This window comes from Onychomys torridus, chromosome 9, assembly GCF_903995425.1.
Source record: "Onychomys torridus chromosome 9, mOncTor1.1, whole genome shotgun sequence".
Taxonomy (NCBI): domain Eukaryota; kingdom Metazoa; phylum Chordata; class Mammalia; order Rodentia; family Cricetidae; genus Onychomys; species Onychomys torridus.
This window is the reverse complement of record NC_050451.1, coordinates 66,040,379-66,058,203: the sequence shown is the minus strand read 5'-3', so window position 1 is coordinate 66,058,203 and position 17,825 is coordinate 66,040,379. Positions and strand designations below refer to the sequence as shown.

The 17,825-nt window shown below is 45.0% G+C and overlaps 1 protein-coding gene across 4 annotated transcripts in view; it reads right to left on the bottom strand.

Annotated features, from left to right (window-relative positions):
* Nucleotides 1–1,640: 1,640 nt before the first annotated feature.
* The window catches only part of Enox1 (ecto-NOX disulfide-thiol exchanger 1), a 560,595-nt gene continuing 544,410 nt past the window's right edge, over nucleotides 1,641–17,825 (bottom strand). For all 4 annotated transcript variants that reach the window (XM_036199546.1, XM_036199549.1, XM_036199548.1 and 1 more), the window contains 2 exons: nucleotides 15,644–15,729; nucleotides 1,641–2,202 (listed from right to left, as the gene is read on the bottom strand). In XM_036199546.1, the coding sequence (XP_036055439.1) occupies nucleotides 2,071–2,202; nucleotides 15,644–15,729 (218 nt within the window). In that variant the 3' untranslated portion in view covers nucleotides 1,641–2,070. The remainder of the gene's footprint in view (nucleotides 2,203–15,643; nucleotides 15,730–17,825) is intronic.

Here is a 17,825-nt window from a genome sequence, read left to right as displayed (position 1 = left end):
TCCTCTACATCTCTACTCAACAGGTCGTCACTGTGACGAGAGTCTGTATGGAATTTGCCCTCCCCCCATTTTCAGGTGAACCCCTTAGGGTGCTTTATAATAACAACATTATCTATAAATGATGTCTTCTGCTTTCTGACTGTCATAGTCCAGGAATCTGTCAGGATAATGGTGGCCACGGGCACCACCGGGTGTTAGGGGATGCTGCCGGTATTTAATGGGATAGCAGGATTTACTTTTGCTGGCTTTCTTGGGACAGGATCCCACTATGTAGAGTAGGCTTCCCTAAAAATTTTAATCTTATTGCTTCAGTGTCTTAGGCACTGGGATTGTGGGCATGGGCCACCATGCCCAGTTGATACGGCATTCGCTTGGATGCCTACAGCATCCCTTTCATGTCTCCCTTGCCACAAAACTCACATATACAAACTTGGGGGGACATTTCTGTTTCAGACTGAACTCTGAGTGCATCAAAGGAGAGAGGAGGTCTTTCCTCACTCATCTCCACATGCACAGCACTGGCACTGAGCCCAAACAAAACACACGGGTAGATACTATGGGAATTATGAATAAGGGCCTTCATTTTCCAGGGTTCAATAAAAACAACCTGAGGCTAATGACGTCCAATAGGAAATCATGACTATCTTTTCATAACTTCAAAGACCCTTCATTGTTCAGCTGTCTTTCTGAAAACGTTTCATTTAAAATTGACATCTTGAATACTTACTTATCTTTTGGGGGATTTTATGTAATAAAGCAGGAAGGAAAGGGAAGAACTTAAAGCCACATTCTCTTCTACTTGGTGGCAAAAGGAAGGAGGAAGGCAAAACTGTTGAAATTGCCGGGCTTCTGTGTGACTGACTCCATTCCTTCCTTAACACATGCTTTATGGAAGATACACAAACGTAAAGATGCTACAGTGACAAGGTGAGCTGACGGGGTACTCAGTGCCTGCCCACAAGGACAGACGGCAACAGTAAGTCTGGTGGTGATTACATTGAGATGCTTTTATCTTGGTCTTTTGGCCACATCCACTCCAATACTGAATTCTCTCCTGCACTGCACTTTCCAAATACCGACAGTATGTGTTCTATTTTTAGCAAGCTTTTCCTCTTAGCATCATTTGTCTCTTATTTAATTTAAAGTGCTGGTCTAGTACACAGGACTAAAAAATGAGAAAAGGACTTTATAAGAAGGAATGAAAACATATCAACCAAAAAACCCCACACAAAACCAATATGGTAGAAGTCAAGATTTATTGAAAAAAATTAATATATTTGCTATAAAATTGGTAAGAGGAATATTTTCCGAATGGTTTTCGATGCATAAACCTGAATGCTACATACCAAGCACGGACAGCAGATGTAGTTCTTCCCTCTAGTCACATTTTATGAAAATTGTTACGCAGTCCATGTGAAAAGAACGCACGATGGAGAACTGTTACATTAGAAAAATAATATCCTTGATAAAGCATTCTCAAGGAGTCCAATCATAGTTTTCTGCCTCTGCAATAAGGCAAAAGTCCCTGGAACAGCATATAACTTAATTTACAAAATACAATAACTGTTCAGACACATATTCAAGTTTTCTTTTGGTATGATTTTTTTTCCCACTGTAAAATCACGGGGTTTTTTGTTTTGTTTTGTTTTTGTTTTATTAACAGAAAGACCTTCAGGAAAATGTCATTTAATGTTTTCAACTATACATTACATATACAACTCTGTAGCCTAGCAACCACCATTGCTACACCACCATTAACTTTAAGCGTTTGCTCGGTGTTCTACTTTGCAACAACACCTATTTCGAGATTTTTGTGGTCATTGACTGTGGAATCATTGCTTGGTATTCATAGGGACAGGTCTGTCATAGCAAAGTATGAGGCTTTGTCTAGTTTAAGGAACTGGTACACAATTACATTTCCACTCACAAGAAAACGCCACAGATGTCACTGAACAAGGCTTTGGTGGCTCCACACAGGCCCCACGCTGGCCGACCCCAGTCCTCCTGCTCCTCTCTTGTCCAGCCCTGGCTGGCTTCGGACCCTTCATTTCCAGCTTCCCTGGCCGGCAGTTAGGTCGTTTTAATTCCTTCAAAGGCACACAACTTCCATCTCTTTTCCAGTGTTGCTCCCACGCCAGTGAATTCCTGTTTGAACATGCGTGGCAGCCTCATCAGAAGCATTTCGATTTCATTGGCAGATATCTGTTAGGAAGAAAGAGAAGTCAATTTTGGGAAAGGAGCCCACCTGAAAACTAGAAATGGACAGACCTAGGTAAGTCCCACTTTCCACTGAGACATTTCCTTTTCTCCTTGACTGCCTGCCCTGCAAGAGGGTGAAGTGCTGGGCCCTTGCCCTATCCGTGAGCAGCTGGCAGCGTGGGTGTGGGATGAGCCAGGAGTTTCTGGGTTCAACCTTCCTGTAGATGGAGAAATGCCTCGCAGGCAGAGCCATGCCTTAACCTTTCCTGACATAAAAGACTCAGAACAAATCCCCACCACTGCTGTGCTCAGCCTCACCTGCCTGGGGCAGAAACTTTCTGTAGCTCATCGGGAACCAGAGGCCTTCAGGATGGATTTCTTGCTATTCAAACTCTTTCTCTTAAAGATGATAGAGATTTAGAAATGAAGACTAAACCTCAAATGTATAGCAGTGAAAATCTCGATAGCCAGTCATTTAAAAAAAAAAGTCACCATTTCTAGACAAGTGTTTTAGTTCAAAATTTTGCTTAGATTTTCTTTTTAAAAAGCAGGAGCTCCTTACATTAATAATGAATTTTGCTTTAAATGAGGAATGAATGAACTTTGATCTTTCCTAGCACAATCCCTATTCTTGTTTGTATCCTAATCTGGCGTACAGTGCGAGAACCTGTATACCAATACGGCTATTTGGGGGCTGATACTCTGTTTGAAACTCCCATCTGCTATTGTTAAGAGTTAAATGAACCTTAGAAAGATAATTGGTCTCTTTAAGCCTTAGCAGATGGGAGTAAAACTTAATAAGGATGGTGTCAAAGCTGTTGGCTTAGCACAGATTTGGGCACACAGAACTGCGCCATGAATCAGTGATTATCATTTTTCATGGTGTAACTGCCACAAGAGAGACTGTTGTAGAGTCTCCACTTCCCATTTAGCAATATTAAGACTCTTTTTGGCCTGTCTTCTAAGAGAAAGTCAAATCAACCATATTTAACATTCACAGGGAAAACATTTCATATATATTCAATATTCCTAAGCCTACACTGTAAATTTTTAAAAAGAGGCATTTCTGAAAGGTAAAATAGATTATATTCTTTTAAAAATATTTATTTGTATGTGTGTGTGTGTGTGTGCGTGTGTGTGTGTCTGTGTGTGTAGCATGTGGGGGGGGTGCAAGAGGAGCATGTCTGGTCTTAGAGTTTGAGTTATAGGTAGTTGTGAGCCACCTGCTGTGAGTAATAGAAACTGAACTTGGGTCTTTTGGGAGAGCAATAAGTACTCTTAACCACTGAACCATCTCTCCATCCCCTAACAGACTATAATCTGATATTTGTGTGTGTGTGTGAATAATTTGAAATCTGAATGCATTGCACCATAAAACCATGTGACGAGGATCATTAGACCCACAAAAAGCCACCAAACAGACTGTTTTCACAGTGACCTTGCAAAGTACCACCGCCCCCCTTCCATGGGCACTGGAAGAGCACATTCTTCCACATCCTCACTTCTTTCCAGGAGACTCCATGAGGTATGTGTGGCTGATATCAAAGACAGCTTGAGAGAGACCTGGGCATGTGGGTTGGGTCTGCTTTACATGTTTGCTCTTCAGCTGGAGCGGCCAGCCAGGCAAGAAAGGTGCTGTTGTGAAACACCAGCTACCTGGGGCTCCTGTTCAGAGTGCAGCTTCCTTAGCTCTCTGGAGACCCTGGGTTCACGCTCTGGAAATGTAGCCCAGAGAATCTATTTTTAACGAGTTCCCCCAGCAAGTCTTCGGAGAGGCTTCAGTCAGGCAGTCACAGATTGGACTCTGGGCTAAGCCTCAAGCAGCGTGGTCTTGGGCACTTAGTACATTCAGTTCCTCCACATGTAATAGAAATATCACCCTCCTGTGTGGTTGGGAGGAGTAATTCAAGTAAAGAAACAAACAAACAATAAAAAACCCCTCTGTCTCCATTCAGTACGTGGACAGAAAACAGTGCTAGCACCTAACGTTTCATGACAGAAGGTCAAGGTCTGTGGTCAAGGCCACGTAAGATGAGTACAGGAGATATGTGGTCAAACTCAGTGTTAGGCCCATGAGACATTTCCTTTACTTAACTGACACACCTAAAAACATGAAGGTTGTACAGGTTAGCCAAGTAATCTGCGTTGTTGCTATAGGTATTTAGGTCACATACTGTTTAAGTCAGGCCATTATGTCTACCTCCTCACAGCAATCATTCTCTAAAGAACAAAACCAAAACAACCAAGTTTTATGCATCTGAGTGTCTTGCTTGCTAAGTCTGGTCCCTACATGGCATGCAGTGTCTAGAGGCCAGTAGAGGAGGGCATCAGGTCCTATGAAATCAGAGTCACAGATGGCTGTGGCCACCACTTGGGTGCTGGGCATTGAGCCTAAACCTTCTGGAAGAGTAGCAAGTTCTCTTGACTGCTGACCCTTTCTTCAGCCCAGACCACTTCTTTCCGGGAGACTTTCAACATCCTTTTTCCAAAGTTTATGCAGAAGGCAGTTTCTTTATGCTTTTCGAGTCCTCTCTTCCCTCTTCTAAATCTTTTCTCCTTACTTTACACAGAGGCAGCTGTTAGGCTGTGGGGATGTTGCCCCCTTCACAAACCCCTTTCTTTCTCTTATAGGAGGTTATGCCAGTCACACTTGGGCATCATTCTTTGGATGAGCTGTCTCCCTCCAGATCAGGTGGAGGCCATAGCAGTGAGGAGGCGGCGTGGGGTTAGCCAATAGCTAGTGTCCAGGTAACTATTCCCTCCCTGGGGAACACAGGAAGAAGTCTTAGGAAGGAGGGAAGCAGCTACATTTCTGAAGGGGAATGAGCAACTGGAAACACTGTCTATTCTGGCTGCCGTGGTACCAGAACAGCAAACACATGTAGCCATTTTGCAGCTGCCTGGGAAGGTCTAACAATGACTGAGCCAGATTTTGTTTAATTAAAAATTTTCATGTATTTTACATACCAATCACAGTTCCCTCTTCCTGCCTTCCATCTACCCCCTTCCCCATCCACTCCTCCTCCATCTCCATTCAAGAAAGGGGCAGGCCTCCCATGGGCTTGAACAAAGCATGGCACATCAAGTTGAGGCAGGACTGACCTCCTCCCCCTGCATCAAGGCTGGGTAAGGTAATCCAGCATGGGGAACAGGTTCCCAAAAGCCAGCTTAGCATGTCAGGGACAGGTCGTGATCTCGCTGCTAGGAGCCTCACAGACAGACCAAGCTACACAACTGTCACACACATGCAGAGCACCTAGGTTGGTCCCATGCAGGCTCCCTAAGACCAGAGTCCATGTGCTCCCACAAGCTCAGGTCAGCTGTCTCTGTGGATTCCTCCATCATGACCTTGACACCCCTGGCTCGTACAATCCCTTCTCCCTTTCTTCAGGAGGACTTCCAGAGCTCAGCCCAGTGCTTGGCTATAGATCTCTGCATCTGCTGAACCAGATTTTAAAAACAAAACTACCCAAGGTTCTATAATTCTAACCACACTCTTATTAGGTAGGCAATCATTTACAAATATGGGAACTGAGGGGTCAGGTAACTTGATCAGGGTGAGCCAGAGTGAGTGTGGGGCTGGCTTGGGTCCAGGCATTATAGCTGGAGTACCATGCTCTTACTGGAAGGCTGCATGGAGAGGGTTAACAACAGTCTTTTGGTCATGCCTCTGTACTCATGGGGCAATGCTGACAGTGAGGTACTGTGTGAATGAGGGCTGGGCTTCTGTGTGGTGAATACGGATAGATCGATGTCCATACCAAAAACCAAACCCTGAGAACTCCAAATGGATCAGGCTCACGTACACTGTCTCAGGGTTTCTATTGCTGCAATACAATGCTATAGCCAAAAAAGCAAGCTGGGGAGGAAAGGGTTTATTCGAGTTACGCTTCCACATTGATATTCATCATCAAAAGAAGTCAGGACAGGAACCTGGAGGCAGGAGCTGATGCAGAGGCCATGGAGGGGTGCTGCTTACTGGTTTGCTCTTTATGGCTTGCTCAACCTGCTTTCTTATAGAACCCAGGACCACCAGAGTGAGTGTGGGGCTGGCCTGGGTCCAGGCATTATAGTTGGAGTGCCATGCTCTTATCTAGGGATGGCACCATCCACCATGGACTGGGCCCTCCCCCATTGATCACTAAATGAGAAAATGCCTTACAGCTGGATCACATGGAGGCATTTCCTCAGCAGAGGCTCCTTCCTCTCTGATGACTATCTCGAGTCAAGTTGACACAAAACCAGCCAGTACACACACTTCCATGCTGCTGCTGAGCACCATCCCAGAAATCACAACCAAAAGGACAGCAGGTGATGGGCAGCCATGGCCAACACTCACCTCTAAGTACTGTACTCTCTTTGGACCTGTTTTCTCATTCATAAGACCAGGGGATTAACTAGCAAGGAACTCACTAAATGCTCTGAGGACTTGATCTGAGCGCTGGCTTCCCCTGTTAGTGTGAGTTCTGGGAAGAATCATTCAAACCCTGCCTATGTGCTTGGCTGTGGCACAGAGCTCAAACTGAGGCCCCTTTGGTGCACTGTTATAGTAGGAAATGCATGGCAAGCAAATTTAAGTACTATTTACTCCCTGCTGCTCTTACTTATTTTCTCACTTATGTGGGTTCACAAAAGCCAGCGTGCATGTGGGAATGTGAAGACACCTTTACATCATCTGTTCTCTCCTTCTACTTTCAAGTGGGATCCAGGGTTTGAACCCAAGTCATCAGGCTTGCGTGGCAAGTGCCTTTTCCCATGGTGCCACCTTCCAGGGCCACGTAGTCAGTACATGTAACACAGAAAGCTATGGACAGTTAAAGTGAGGTGGAAAGGCATTAAATGAGTTACCCCGGGAGCAGTGAAACTGAGTCTCAAAGTCTTCGCAGCTTCTCAAGTGTAGTGGACTATCATTTATGCTGGTAGTGTCAGCCAAGAGCCGGGCTCTGCTGTACGGTGACGGGGCAGAGCCCGTCAGATGAAGTCCCACCCGGCACAGCTAGCATGAGCGGCTTTTACACGACCCTGGAACCCTCCTAAAGACAGTCACCATGCGCACTGGGGGAGGATGATGAGAAGCCGCTTCTAGGCCAGCATGATGGTTTTTAGGCCTTTCCCAGCTCCTGATGATGCTTTTAGGATGTTTTGCACTTGGGAATAGGCACTATTTTTATTTACCTCTTGTCATTTTTCCTCTCACAGTGTCCCTTCCTACCAGGATGTTCTCAGGCTTCTGATAATTATTCCTTCGGGAAGACGTGGACTGTGACAAGCATTACACAAGGAAACAGGCGGAAAGAAAATCTGCAATAACTCGGGAGCTTGCATGGTGTGACATCACAGAGGAAACCCGTGAGATTGGCTGCATTTGTTTCCTGCTCTGTTGGCTCTACCTCAAGTCCACAGCCTCCTCGCCAGGTCTGGAGACATAGGTACACAGGTCAGGGAGGTGATGGAGTGACGGTACGTCCTATACTGTCAGGTAAGGCAGGCTGGGACAAGGAAGGGCTCTCACTTGGGGTGCCGAGAAGATGCCAGCCCAGGATGTGTCATAGCTGGGGAACCAGCAAGGCCAAGAACAAAGCCCTACTTCTTCTACAGGGCACACTGGCTTTTGACCTTTAAAGTGGGTGTGAATCGTGTTCATTCCCACATCAAGCATGGTACGAGCAAGCACGGACACTGTATAAGCAGTCAGTGTAGACGAGGAAAGAAGAGGAGCTAAAGGGAGGGTTTACAAGGAATAAAAGATGAACAAGGAAGAATTAAGAGGAGGAGAGGACTTTGAAGAACAGCAAGAGAAGGAAGAGATGAGAGGCCACACTGGTTGACATCCCAGAAGGAAGCTCTGGCCAGAGCTGGCCTCCAGGCTGCTCTTCCTCTCTCGGATTCTGATATCTCTGACTGCGATCTCACCCTCCCCAAGTTGGTACTTTACTCATTCATGTCTTTCTTTCAAGTTAGTTGATAATATGTTTTTGTGGGGGTAGGGTCGTGACATTGAACCTAGGACCTTGTGCACGTGCGTCAAGCACTCTTGTTTTTTACGTGTTACACCATGTTCTCAACTATAAGCTTTCTGAGAGCAGAACTCTAGCTTATATGTCTGCTGTATGCTGGCAGCTTGCCCTGTTCCCGCCTGGACAGGAGGAGTAACCACATGAAAAGGATTGACATGTTCTAGTGTTGTTTGGGCATCATGAGACCCTCTCTGCTTCCTCACTGTTGAGGTTTTTTGTTTTTGTTTTTTGTCCCCCCCCCCCTCTCTTGCAGTCAAGTGGAGAGCCTCCTCCCTTCTGGAGGTGCTATGCTATCTAAAAAGCACATTCATTACAGTCTGTCTTAATAGTTCATTAATGCTCAGTGACAGCTGGCTGTTAACAGCAGCATATATATCATGGTGATGAGTATTCTTGTGGGAAATTTAAACATTCCACTAGGAACATTTCACCCACCTTCTCCATCCGCCAACAGTCCAGGAGAGAACACTGAGACATTAAAGGCAAAAATCAGGATCCCCTGAAAACTAGAAAGATGCTGAAATTCTGTATGTGCAGAGGGATGTTTTTAAAATGCCGATGATCTTTCCTGGGTGAAAAATGCTCACCTACATCTGAGCACCCAAGCTGATGTGGTGTCCTGCCACAGAGGCAGGTCTGCCTGCATCTGGCAGCATCTGTTGTCATATGGGTCTGGTGTTTTGGAACCAGATCTTCCACACTAGGAGTTTGGGGTGTAGGCTGTAAATTGGAGAAGAGCCTCTTGACCAGTGGTTCTCAACATGTGGGTTGCAATCCCTTTGGGTGTCAAATGACCCTTACACAGGGGTTGCATATCAGATATTTGCACATTACGATTCATAATAGTAGCAAAAATTATAGTTATAAAGTAGCAATGAAATAACTTTATGGTTGGGGGTCACCACAGCATGAGGAACTGTATTAAAGGGACACAGCCTTGGGAAGGCTGAGAACCACTGCTTTAGACTATCTGTATGAGCAGTTAGAGGGAGTGAAGGAAGAAAGGCAGGATGCAGTCAGTTGCCACATTTCTGCTCCAGTGTCTGTGTGGCTTAGCATCAGGGGAGGTGGGGTGGGACGGGGAGGGTGTCATGGCTGGTTCACAGCTGGGATTCCACTCCAAGGTGACTGAAACCTTGGTCAAATGGATTTGTCTGTTCTGAAGATTCAGCAAAGCCTCCAGAAGCCTTTGCCCTGTCTCTCTGACTTTGTCTCACATTTCTGATAGAAGACGGGTGGGTGAATGAGAGTGGGTAGCTGGGAAAAAACCAAGGGGGGGGGCAGGCACACAAATGTCATTACCAAGAACAATATTTGACTGGAAAACGGCCTATTATTGGGCTACATGGTTTTTAGGAGCCATGAACAATTTAATTTACATGGCCAGCATAATTTAAATTAATTCTCCTGCGCTTCCTTCCATTCCCAATCACTTTCATTCCCATAAGCAGCCTTCGGGGAAATGCTAGTAACGGCAGTTACATTACAGGCCTGCACCAGGCCTGCTTTTCCTGCTTCCCTCAGTAAAGGGGTGAAGAGAATCTAAATGCTGGCCTGCAATTGTGCTGCTGCTGGTGTCGAATCTCAGGGAAACTGTTGCTCTGAGTGGAAACTTCACGAAGCGTTTTTATTAGAGGCGGCAAACTCTGTGGTTGTGGGACAGTCATGCATCTGTAATGCAGCAGTAACCAAAGCCCTACCCAGGGCCACGACTCCCATTTCATTCGGATTCACCCGGGGCAGCTGGGCCTGGCTGCTGCCTTGGAGACCCACAGCATCCCCAGGCTGCCTGCAGATCCAGGACTGTGAGCCTTTTGGCAACTGATGTGGGGACAAAGCCCTGGTGAATACTTAGAGGGCAACCCTCTTATTATTTTGCTCTCCCTTTAAAGCTCTGAAGACCTAGGATTCCAGAATTCAACAATTCTGGATTAAAATGCCTGAATATCCCCATAGGCTCACTGGGCTAGAGATACGTGGTGCCGTCCCTGGCAGTTTGCCTGTTCTTTGTGATACGCTTACCTCAGGCTTGAAGAGAACGCTTGGCAGCAATACTGCGAATTTCCCTGAGGAGATGGAGGGCTGTGTGGGCAACAGTGCAGGTGAAGGGAGTCCCTGTGTACTTCCTTTCTGAGGGAACTATATTGCTGTCTTCTCAACCAGAACTGCCCTCGGGGTCGTAGGGATTTCACTATGGCTGCATGATGTGGATTCAGGCTCATCCTACCACTGAGAGCAGGCGTCCATGCGGCTCCCCATCCCTCTCTCATACCTGGCTCTCAGGCACCTTTACTACCACAGCTGGAAGGACCACTATTGTTCCACCCACAGGGCTGTCTGGGGCAGCCTGGCACACTGTAGCTCGGCTGGTATCCCAACCCTAAGTGTACTGGGATGAAGGAGGTCTGGAGAAGGTTCTGGCTGAGGTCCAGCTTCTGTCCACTACCCAGGGACATTACAGAAGAAGGGAACAGAGGGAGAAATGTCCTGTCCATAGGCACATGCAGACAGAAGCTTTGGAGGTCCCACTGCTGGTGGGCATTCCCAAGTGGCAGCAGAAAGAACCTCAGTTCCTACTGCTGCTCCATTTAAATGGCTCCCAGCCACAGTACCTTAATGACACCACCCACTATTGTCAGGGCTGAGTATAGGCATCCCAGAGTGGGAGCTGTGGTTCTTGCCTCTGTCTCGCCTCATATAGGGTCTGGGTCTATACCAACCCCAGAGCTCAACAGGGGATACCATTACATGGCCCTTCCAAGCTCCATCACACCTGCCCGAACTGTTGTGTGCTCACTGTGTGTGTGTCCTGCCGAGACTAGTGAGTCTCTGTATCACCAGAATACAACTGGCCGAAGACTCCAAACACAGCCAAAGAACCTACAAGCAGACTAGTCTAAAGTGCCCAGACAAATCTCAGAGCCAACATCATGTAACAAACTGACATCCTGAGACCACCATCAGAGAGAGCCACTTTCTGAGAAGACCCCCTTCCCCCAATGAAAGCAGAGGCAGCTGATCCACCATATCCAGAAATCTCAGTGGAAGAACACAGACTATGGAAAAATTCAAAATTCTCTTGGAGCACATTCCAAAGCAATTAAAACAACCAGAATATCTACAGAGAACTCAAAAGCTGATTATACAAAATCTCATGAAATTCAAGACAATACTGATAGTTTAAATACAATTAAGAGAATGGCCACAAGTGACCCACCAAATTTGTACAACGAAGACACAAACCCGACTAACCTAGTAACAAGCGATGAGATGAGATCCATACTAAAATATCTACCAAGAAGGAAAAAGCCCAAGGTCACATGGCTTTACTACTGAGTCATACAAAACTTCTCAGGTACTAATGCTGATTCATCTTGAACTATTCTGAAGAACTGAAATCCAAAGACCTTGTCAAACTCACTCTATGTAGCCAGCACTATACTGTTACCAAAACCTCACAAGGTCACAATGAGAAAGAAAACATCTCTGATAAACACTGATGCAAAATTTTTCAACAAAATACTAGCAAACTGAATTTAGCAGCACACCAAAAAGCTAAGTACCATGACAATGATAAAGTTATGAGTGATTCTGCATATACAAATCATAAAATATAATTTATCACATTAATATAACAAAGGATAAAAATAATCCCAGTAAGTAGAGAAAATACATATGATAAAAGTCAACATCCCTTCATAATAAAATTTCTGAATAGATTAGTTTATGGTTTAACATCATAAAGGCTGTACATGACAAAACCATAGCTAACATCATACAAAATAAGGAAATGCTGAAGGAATTTAATCTAAGATCAGAAACAATATAAGCTCATGAAGTAAACACTAAAAATAGCTTCAGGAAGTCCCTGGAACTGACCAGATTCATAGTTTCCTCCCTTCCCAGGTATATATAAGCAGTAAGAACTGCTGAAAAGCATTTTTTAGACCAGCTGAGCTGCCTGTAAGAAAGCCATGCCCACTGAACTGCACAGAAATGGTGGAGACCAACTGGTCTACCAGAAAAGGATACTGTGCAACCTGGTGAATAGCCTAAAAGCTTTGCAGTGTGCTCCAGGTTTCCATCTTTTGTGAGGGGTGGTCACCCATGCTGCAGTGGGCTTTGGTGATACAGCTGTCTTTATGTCATCTCTGTTCTCATAAGTAACACCAATAAAACTCATTGATGCACCAATTTGGACTTTGGTGTTATCCTTACTTTGATCTGTCATTGGTTCCCTATCTGGGGTGAATAGATCTTTCTTCATGTCTCCCTAAGAATAGTGTGACACACACATAGGGATAGTTGAATACAGGTGCTATAAAAGGGAAACTAGGAAATGGAGACAGGTAAAAGGAATAAATAACACTAAGGATCTTTGAAAAAGTCATAGGCAATTGTAGTTTATGCTTACCTATAATTACATATGATATACAAAAAGTATATGTGGATATATAAAGTTATGTCACTTGAGGTGTTAATGCTCCCTCAAGAACCATAAATGATCTAACGAAAGCTCTAATACCAGGTAAGATAAACATCCTTTTGAGTTGTTGGTCAGGGGAGTTCAAAAAATCAGCCAACGAAAGAATTACAGGTTATTGCCCTTGCTCTTGGTTGCCTCCCAGAACTTGAAGTGAGTCCCTGTTGCTGACTTTGAACTCAGGACTTACAGGCTCAAGCCAGGAATGACCTGGAAGCCTCTTCCCTGGGGATTAGCATTCCACAGTATCTGAAAGTGCTATGCAGCTGCCAGAGCCTACTCAGATGAGAGTCTAGGAGCCACAATAAATCATCTCCACAGGTACAATGTGGCACTTATAGCTTGGTAATAACCAACTACGCTCTGCTGGATTAAAGTATGCCCAATAGGAGGAAATGCATGGCTACTACTCTAAATCTAGCCAACTACTCATTTCCAAGGCCATGGAACCTAGAAGACAACATACTACTGCAGCGTTCCTAAACCATTGCCATTGCTAACTGCATTCTAAATGCTCTCCTTAAACCCACACATCAGTGTAGCTCTTGCTTCTCATCAAGGCTCTTCTTTCTGCATTAGAGACCATTACAGATAGGGTCAAAATACCAAGAAGAACTACCCATGCCCAGTCCCAGTGGGAACATCCTCAACACAACCCCTGTACCTAAGGCTAGGGAACACTGCAGAGGAGGGATGGGAATATTCTATGAGCCGAAGGGATGACTGCTCTGAGACTGTGTCTTCTATATATGACAGGGAACCTTCATCCATGCCATTTCAACAATACAAGGCCTGAACAGTGACAGTACCAGTTGACATGCCATGCCATGCCACAGTGGATAGCAGAAATTTAACAAGGTCCCACCCCTAGATGAAGAACTTTAGGCAATTAATGACTACTGAGAAAGAAGCAATTAGTCTTTCCTAAGGATGAGCCCCTAATTGATTATCAAATACCACCGGTCATTCCTAAAAACATACACATCAGAGCAACACTAAATGGACTGAGATTATTGAAATTATATTTATGAATATATGTAACAATAACAATGAGAAATAATTTAGTCGGTAAATGGGCAGGTAAACTGAACTAACAGCTTTCAAAAGAAATACAAATGACGAGTATATAAAAATGTTTAACACTCTTAGCCATCACAGAAATGCCAATCAAAACTACATGGAGATTCGATATCATCCTGTTTAGAAGGACTATGAGGACAAGAAACAAACGCTGCTTAAGAAGGAGGAAAAGGAACTCTTATGTGCTGCGGTGGGACTGTAACTTGTCCATTTACCATGGAAACCATGATGGAGTTTCTACAGAAAATTCAGTGTAGGGACTAGGGAGATGGTTCAGTGGTTAAGAGCACTAACTGTTCTTCCAGAGGACCATAGTTTGATTCCCAGCACCTCCATGGTGCCTAACAACTATCTATAAGCCCAATTCCATGGGAATCCACTCTCTTCTTGCCTCCACAGGCACTGTACACTCATGGTGTACATACATGCAGGCCAAGCAACCAAGACATAAAATAAACGTTGAAAAAAATTAAAAGTACAACTATCATGATCAAGCTATACCACTCTAGATATTTATCCAAAGAAATCTCATTTAGGATTTAGAGATACCTACCTATCCATGTATAAAATTTATAATAGCCATGCTATGAAATCATCCTGGGTGTCAATCAACAGAACAGAATTATTCCCCCATAAAGAGTGAAATCTTGACATTATGTTAAGTGAAATAAGCCAACACAGAAAGGCAGGTGCTACACCTCACTCATTTGGAAACAAGCACTTGTTGTAAGTGGAATACTGATGACTAGCTCTTGAGAAGGGGTGACAGGAGGTGGCTGACCAATCCACACTGAAGCAGGAATTTAAGAAATACCATGCTAAACTCCTCCTAATAGGTACAATTAATGTGTACAAATTGTAAAGTCTAAAATCTAACTCCTTTCATCCTTCATAAAAAGGCACAAAATATCTGACTAAAATCCACTTGCAGTTCCAGATGGTTCCTCTCAGAGGGGAAATAGCAGGTCTGCACTGTGATCATGTGTAGGTGAAATCTTTAGCATCAAATGAGGATGCAGTGTGATAATGTAATCCTGTGATCCGTGCTAACCACTGAGTACCGAGGATGCCCTAGATGTCACTGCAGAGGCACCGAGCTGCAGGCTGAGCAGCTGGTCAAACAAGGCCAGTCACTCTGGCTCCCAGTGGTTTCTCCGGTTTTCTCCTCAGCTGCTGTCAGCACGCTCCTGTGGCTCTCACAGCCAGCCCTGGGAAAGGAAGTGCCTTTAGCCGCAGCAGCCCCTCTCAACTGCTCACCTCAACACAGAATTGCACCTTTCTTTCTTTCTGTCTCTTTGCATTTGTCAAAAACACTAATTTTCAGACGAGAAAGCTGAACTTTGTAAGCTGACGTCTGGTTCTGAGTGTGACCCATAAGGGGCTCAGCTGACACTAATTCAGCAGCATTTTTTTTTTTTTAACACTTAGAATAATGTTGAAAACAGCTATTGAGAGCATTTTCTTGAGCGTCGTATCAGAGCTTTAAGGTGTCGACAGTGACGGTCCCTCCATGTGAAGTCTCTGACACGGAATCTCGTGTGAACATGGCCTAAGGAACCGTAGTTACTCTTATAATACCTTCGCCCTTGTCTCAGAAACTTTCAGGCAATTCTGTAATTTCAAATCTCTCACAAGCTTTTCTCTCTGGCATCTGTTGACAGTGACACGTGACTGTCACTTTAAATAACTGACTTTTCTTTATATAAAGGCAAAAGCAAGGAGATGACCGCTGTCTGGGTTGACCCAAAGCCCTGGGTCCTCCTGAAATTGTGGCTCTACAGTAATGCAGATCACACAGCATCCACCTGCAGCAAGCAAGGTGCTAAGTTCCAACAATGAAAGTTCAGTCAAAGAAACAATTTACCTTAGAGTCCAGCTGCTGCATGTATGACCACAGATACTCTATATTGGCTCCGAAAGGGTGGACATGGAGAAACGTTGATATGATGCCTGAATGAAAAGAGATACACATCAGGAGTTATTTGGAGGAGAGTGGGAAGGCTTGCTTAACAAATGCCATCTAACCTCCCAGACTTTTGTGAAGCGGAGTTATGGTCTGGCCGTTTCCAGCACCTCTCAACCAGCGTCCAGTAACAGCACATGCTGCAGACAGGATGGTGACCTGGCAGAGAGAATACACTGTCTCATGGGATGGGAACAACAGTGGTTAGCATGGCTGGACTCTGGGATGAGGCACAGATGAATAGAAGTGTTTCTGAACAAAGGCCCCTGGAAGCAGTTCAACTACCATGTTGATTTACCAATCTGAAATTGTAGTTTGGGGAGGGTTAAATGATCTCTTTTCTTTCTGTGGACTTTGTGGTCTGAAAATGGTTCAGACAGCTGTGTCAGATCATGCTGCCTCGAGTGTCCTTGATAATTACAGCTGCTGGTTATGAAAAGTGTGTATTCCACATCCCAACATGTTCTCCATGCGCCTCCTGCCGTGTGGCTTCTGCAGGCTGTGGCTGCTGGGGGAAGGGAGCCTGGTGCTCTCCTTTCTCAGCTGTAACGTACAAGATCATTTGCAAAGGTCTGGGAATGGGTGCTCTGGCAGAAAACCTTTCCATCACAGGACCAACCATCAGGGTTGTACAGGCTAATGGCTGGATATTAGTGTCAGGACCGAACTGAAAAGCACGACCTTCCCACCCTCACTGCTCCAGGGTCCAAAAGCAAAATAGCAAGGGAGTCAGTTTTGCAGATCATGTACTGCTTTGGTGAAAAGGTCGACCGTAGGAGATGGACACTTGAAAGTTTTTAATCAGGTTTAAGGTGTATTACATCTCCCACACTCTGCACTGTGAGAACCAATACTCATGAGTCAAGGGTCACCTGCCTAAAATGCATTCAGGGCAAGCACTGGCCAAGCAGGAGGTCATCCTACATTTGCAGGGGCCTTGAACTGATTAGTGTTGTCCTCTGTGATATGTGGGATGCTCACGGATGAGTGGCAACCAGATTTCAAAGACAAGTTCCCAGCTTATCCTTAGGCTAGGGATAGAGAATTGAAGAGTCTAGACAAGTACTCTTGATGACTGTCTTTGGAGGTTTGTTCAGATGAGGCTGGCAGGAATGTTACATCTCCATCGGTCTGATATATCAGTATTCTGAGACTGCCTGTTCTGAGACACAGAGAGCTCGCCTTTTATTCAGAGTCTATGTAGGCCCTTCTTTCTCTGATCTATAGTTTTATGACATAATAAGGACCATCACAGGTGACTATGGTGATTTTAACGTCTTTAAGTGACCACTTGAGAAAACGTAGTTTCCATGTTCTGTATCAGTTTTCTTAGCTTAAAAATCAGATTCAACTGGGGGGCAGCTTCTTAAATGAAGTCTCTCTTGCTTCCTGAAAGAAACTGGGCTGCTCCTTGGAATGAACAACTACGCAGGTGGTGTGTAGGTAACCAAAGCTGTTGTGAATCATGCACACGACAGCCATGCCGTGCCATGTCAAGATGCATTTCATAGCACGCCTCCCCATCCTCTGGCCCCTCTCCCCACCCCCACAGCGTGCCTGAGCCTTGTTGCAGTTGTCCCACTTAGGCCCAGAACTCCATCTCTCACTCCCAGCGCTCTGACCAGTTATGCATCTCTTCCATCGACTGCTGCTTACTGTGACAAGAAGCTCCCCTAACCAAGACTGAGAGCAGCCCAGGACTAGAGGTGTGAATATTTAGGTGCCAGCCCAAACCCTGGCAGAGATGGGGCAGGTGATTGCCAGGCCCCACCCCTTACTGAGGAGCTCTGAGTAGTAGGTATCAGTGGAGGAGATGATCGGTAGCTTTTGATGCTGTGGCCACTGGTAGGTTTCTCATGCTCCAGTGGGTGGTCCCACACCCCCACATTTATATGCAGCACAAACTGGACGAACTTAGAAAAGTACACACATATGCACACATGCAAAACAAACAAACAAAAAACCCTAAAAAACAGATATGAAGTTAGTATGGGGGATTTAAAAGTGAAAAATGGGTGGTTTAGAGATGACCATATTTCATTGTATATGTACATAATTGAAATTCCAAGAATAAAGCAAAATA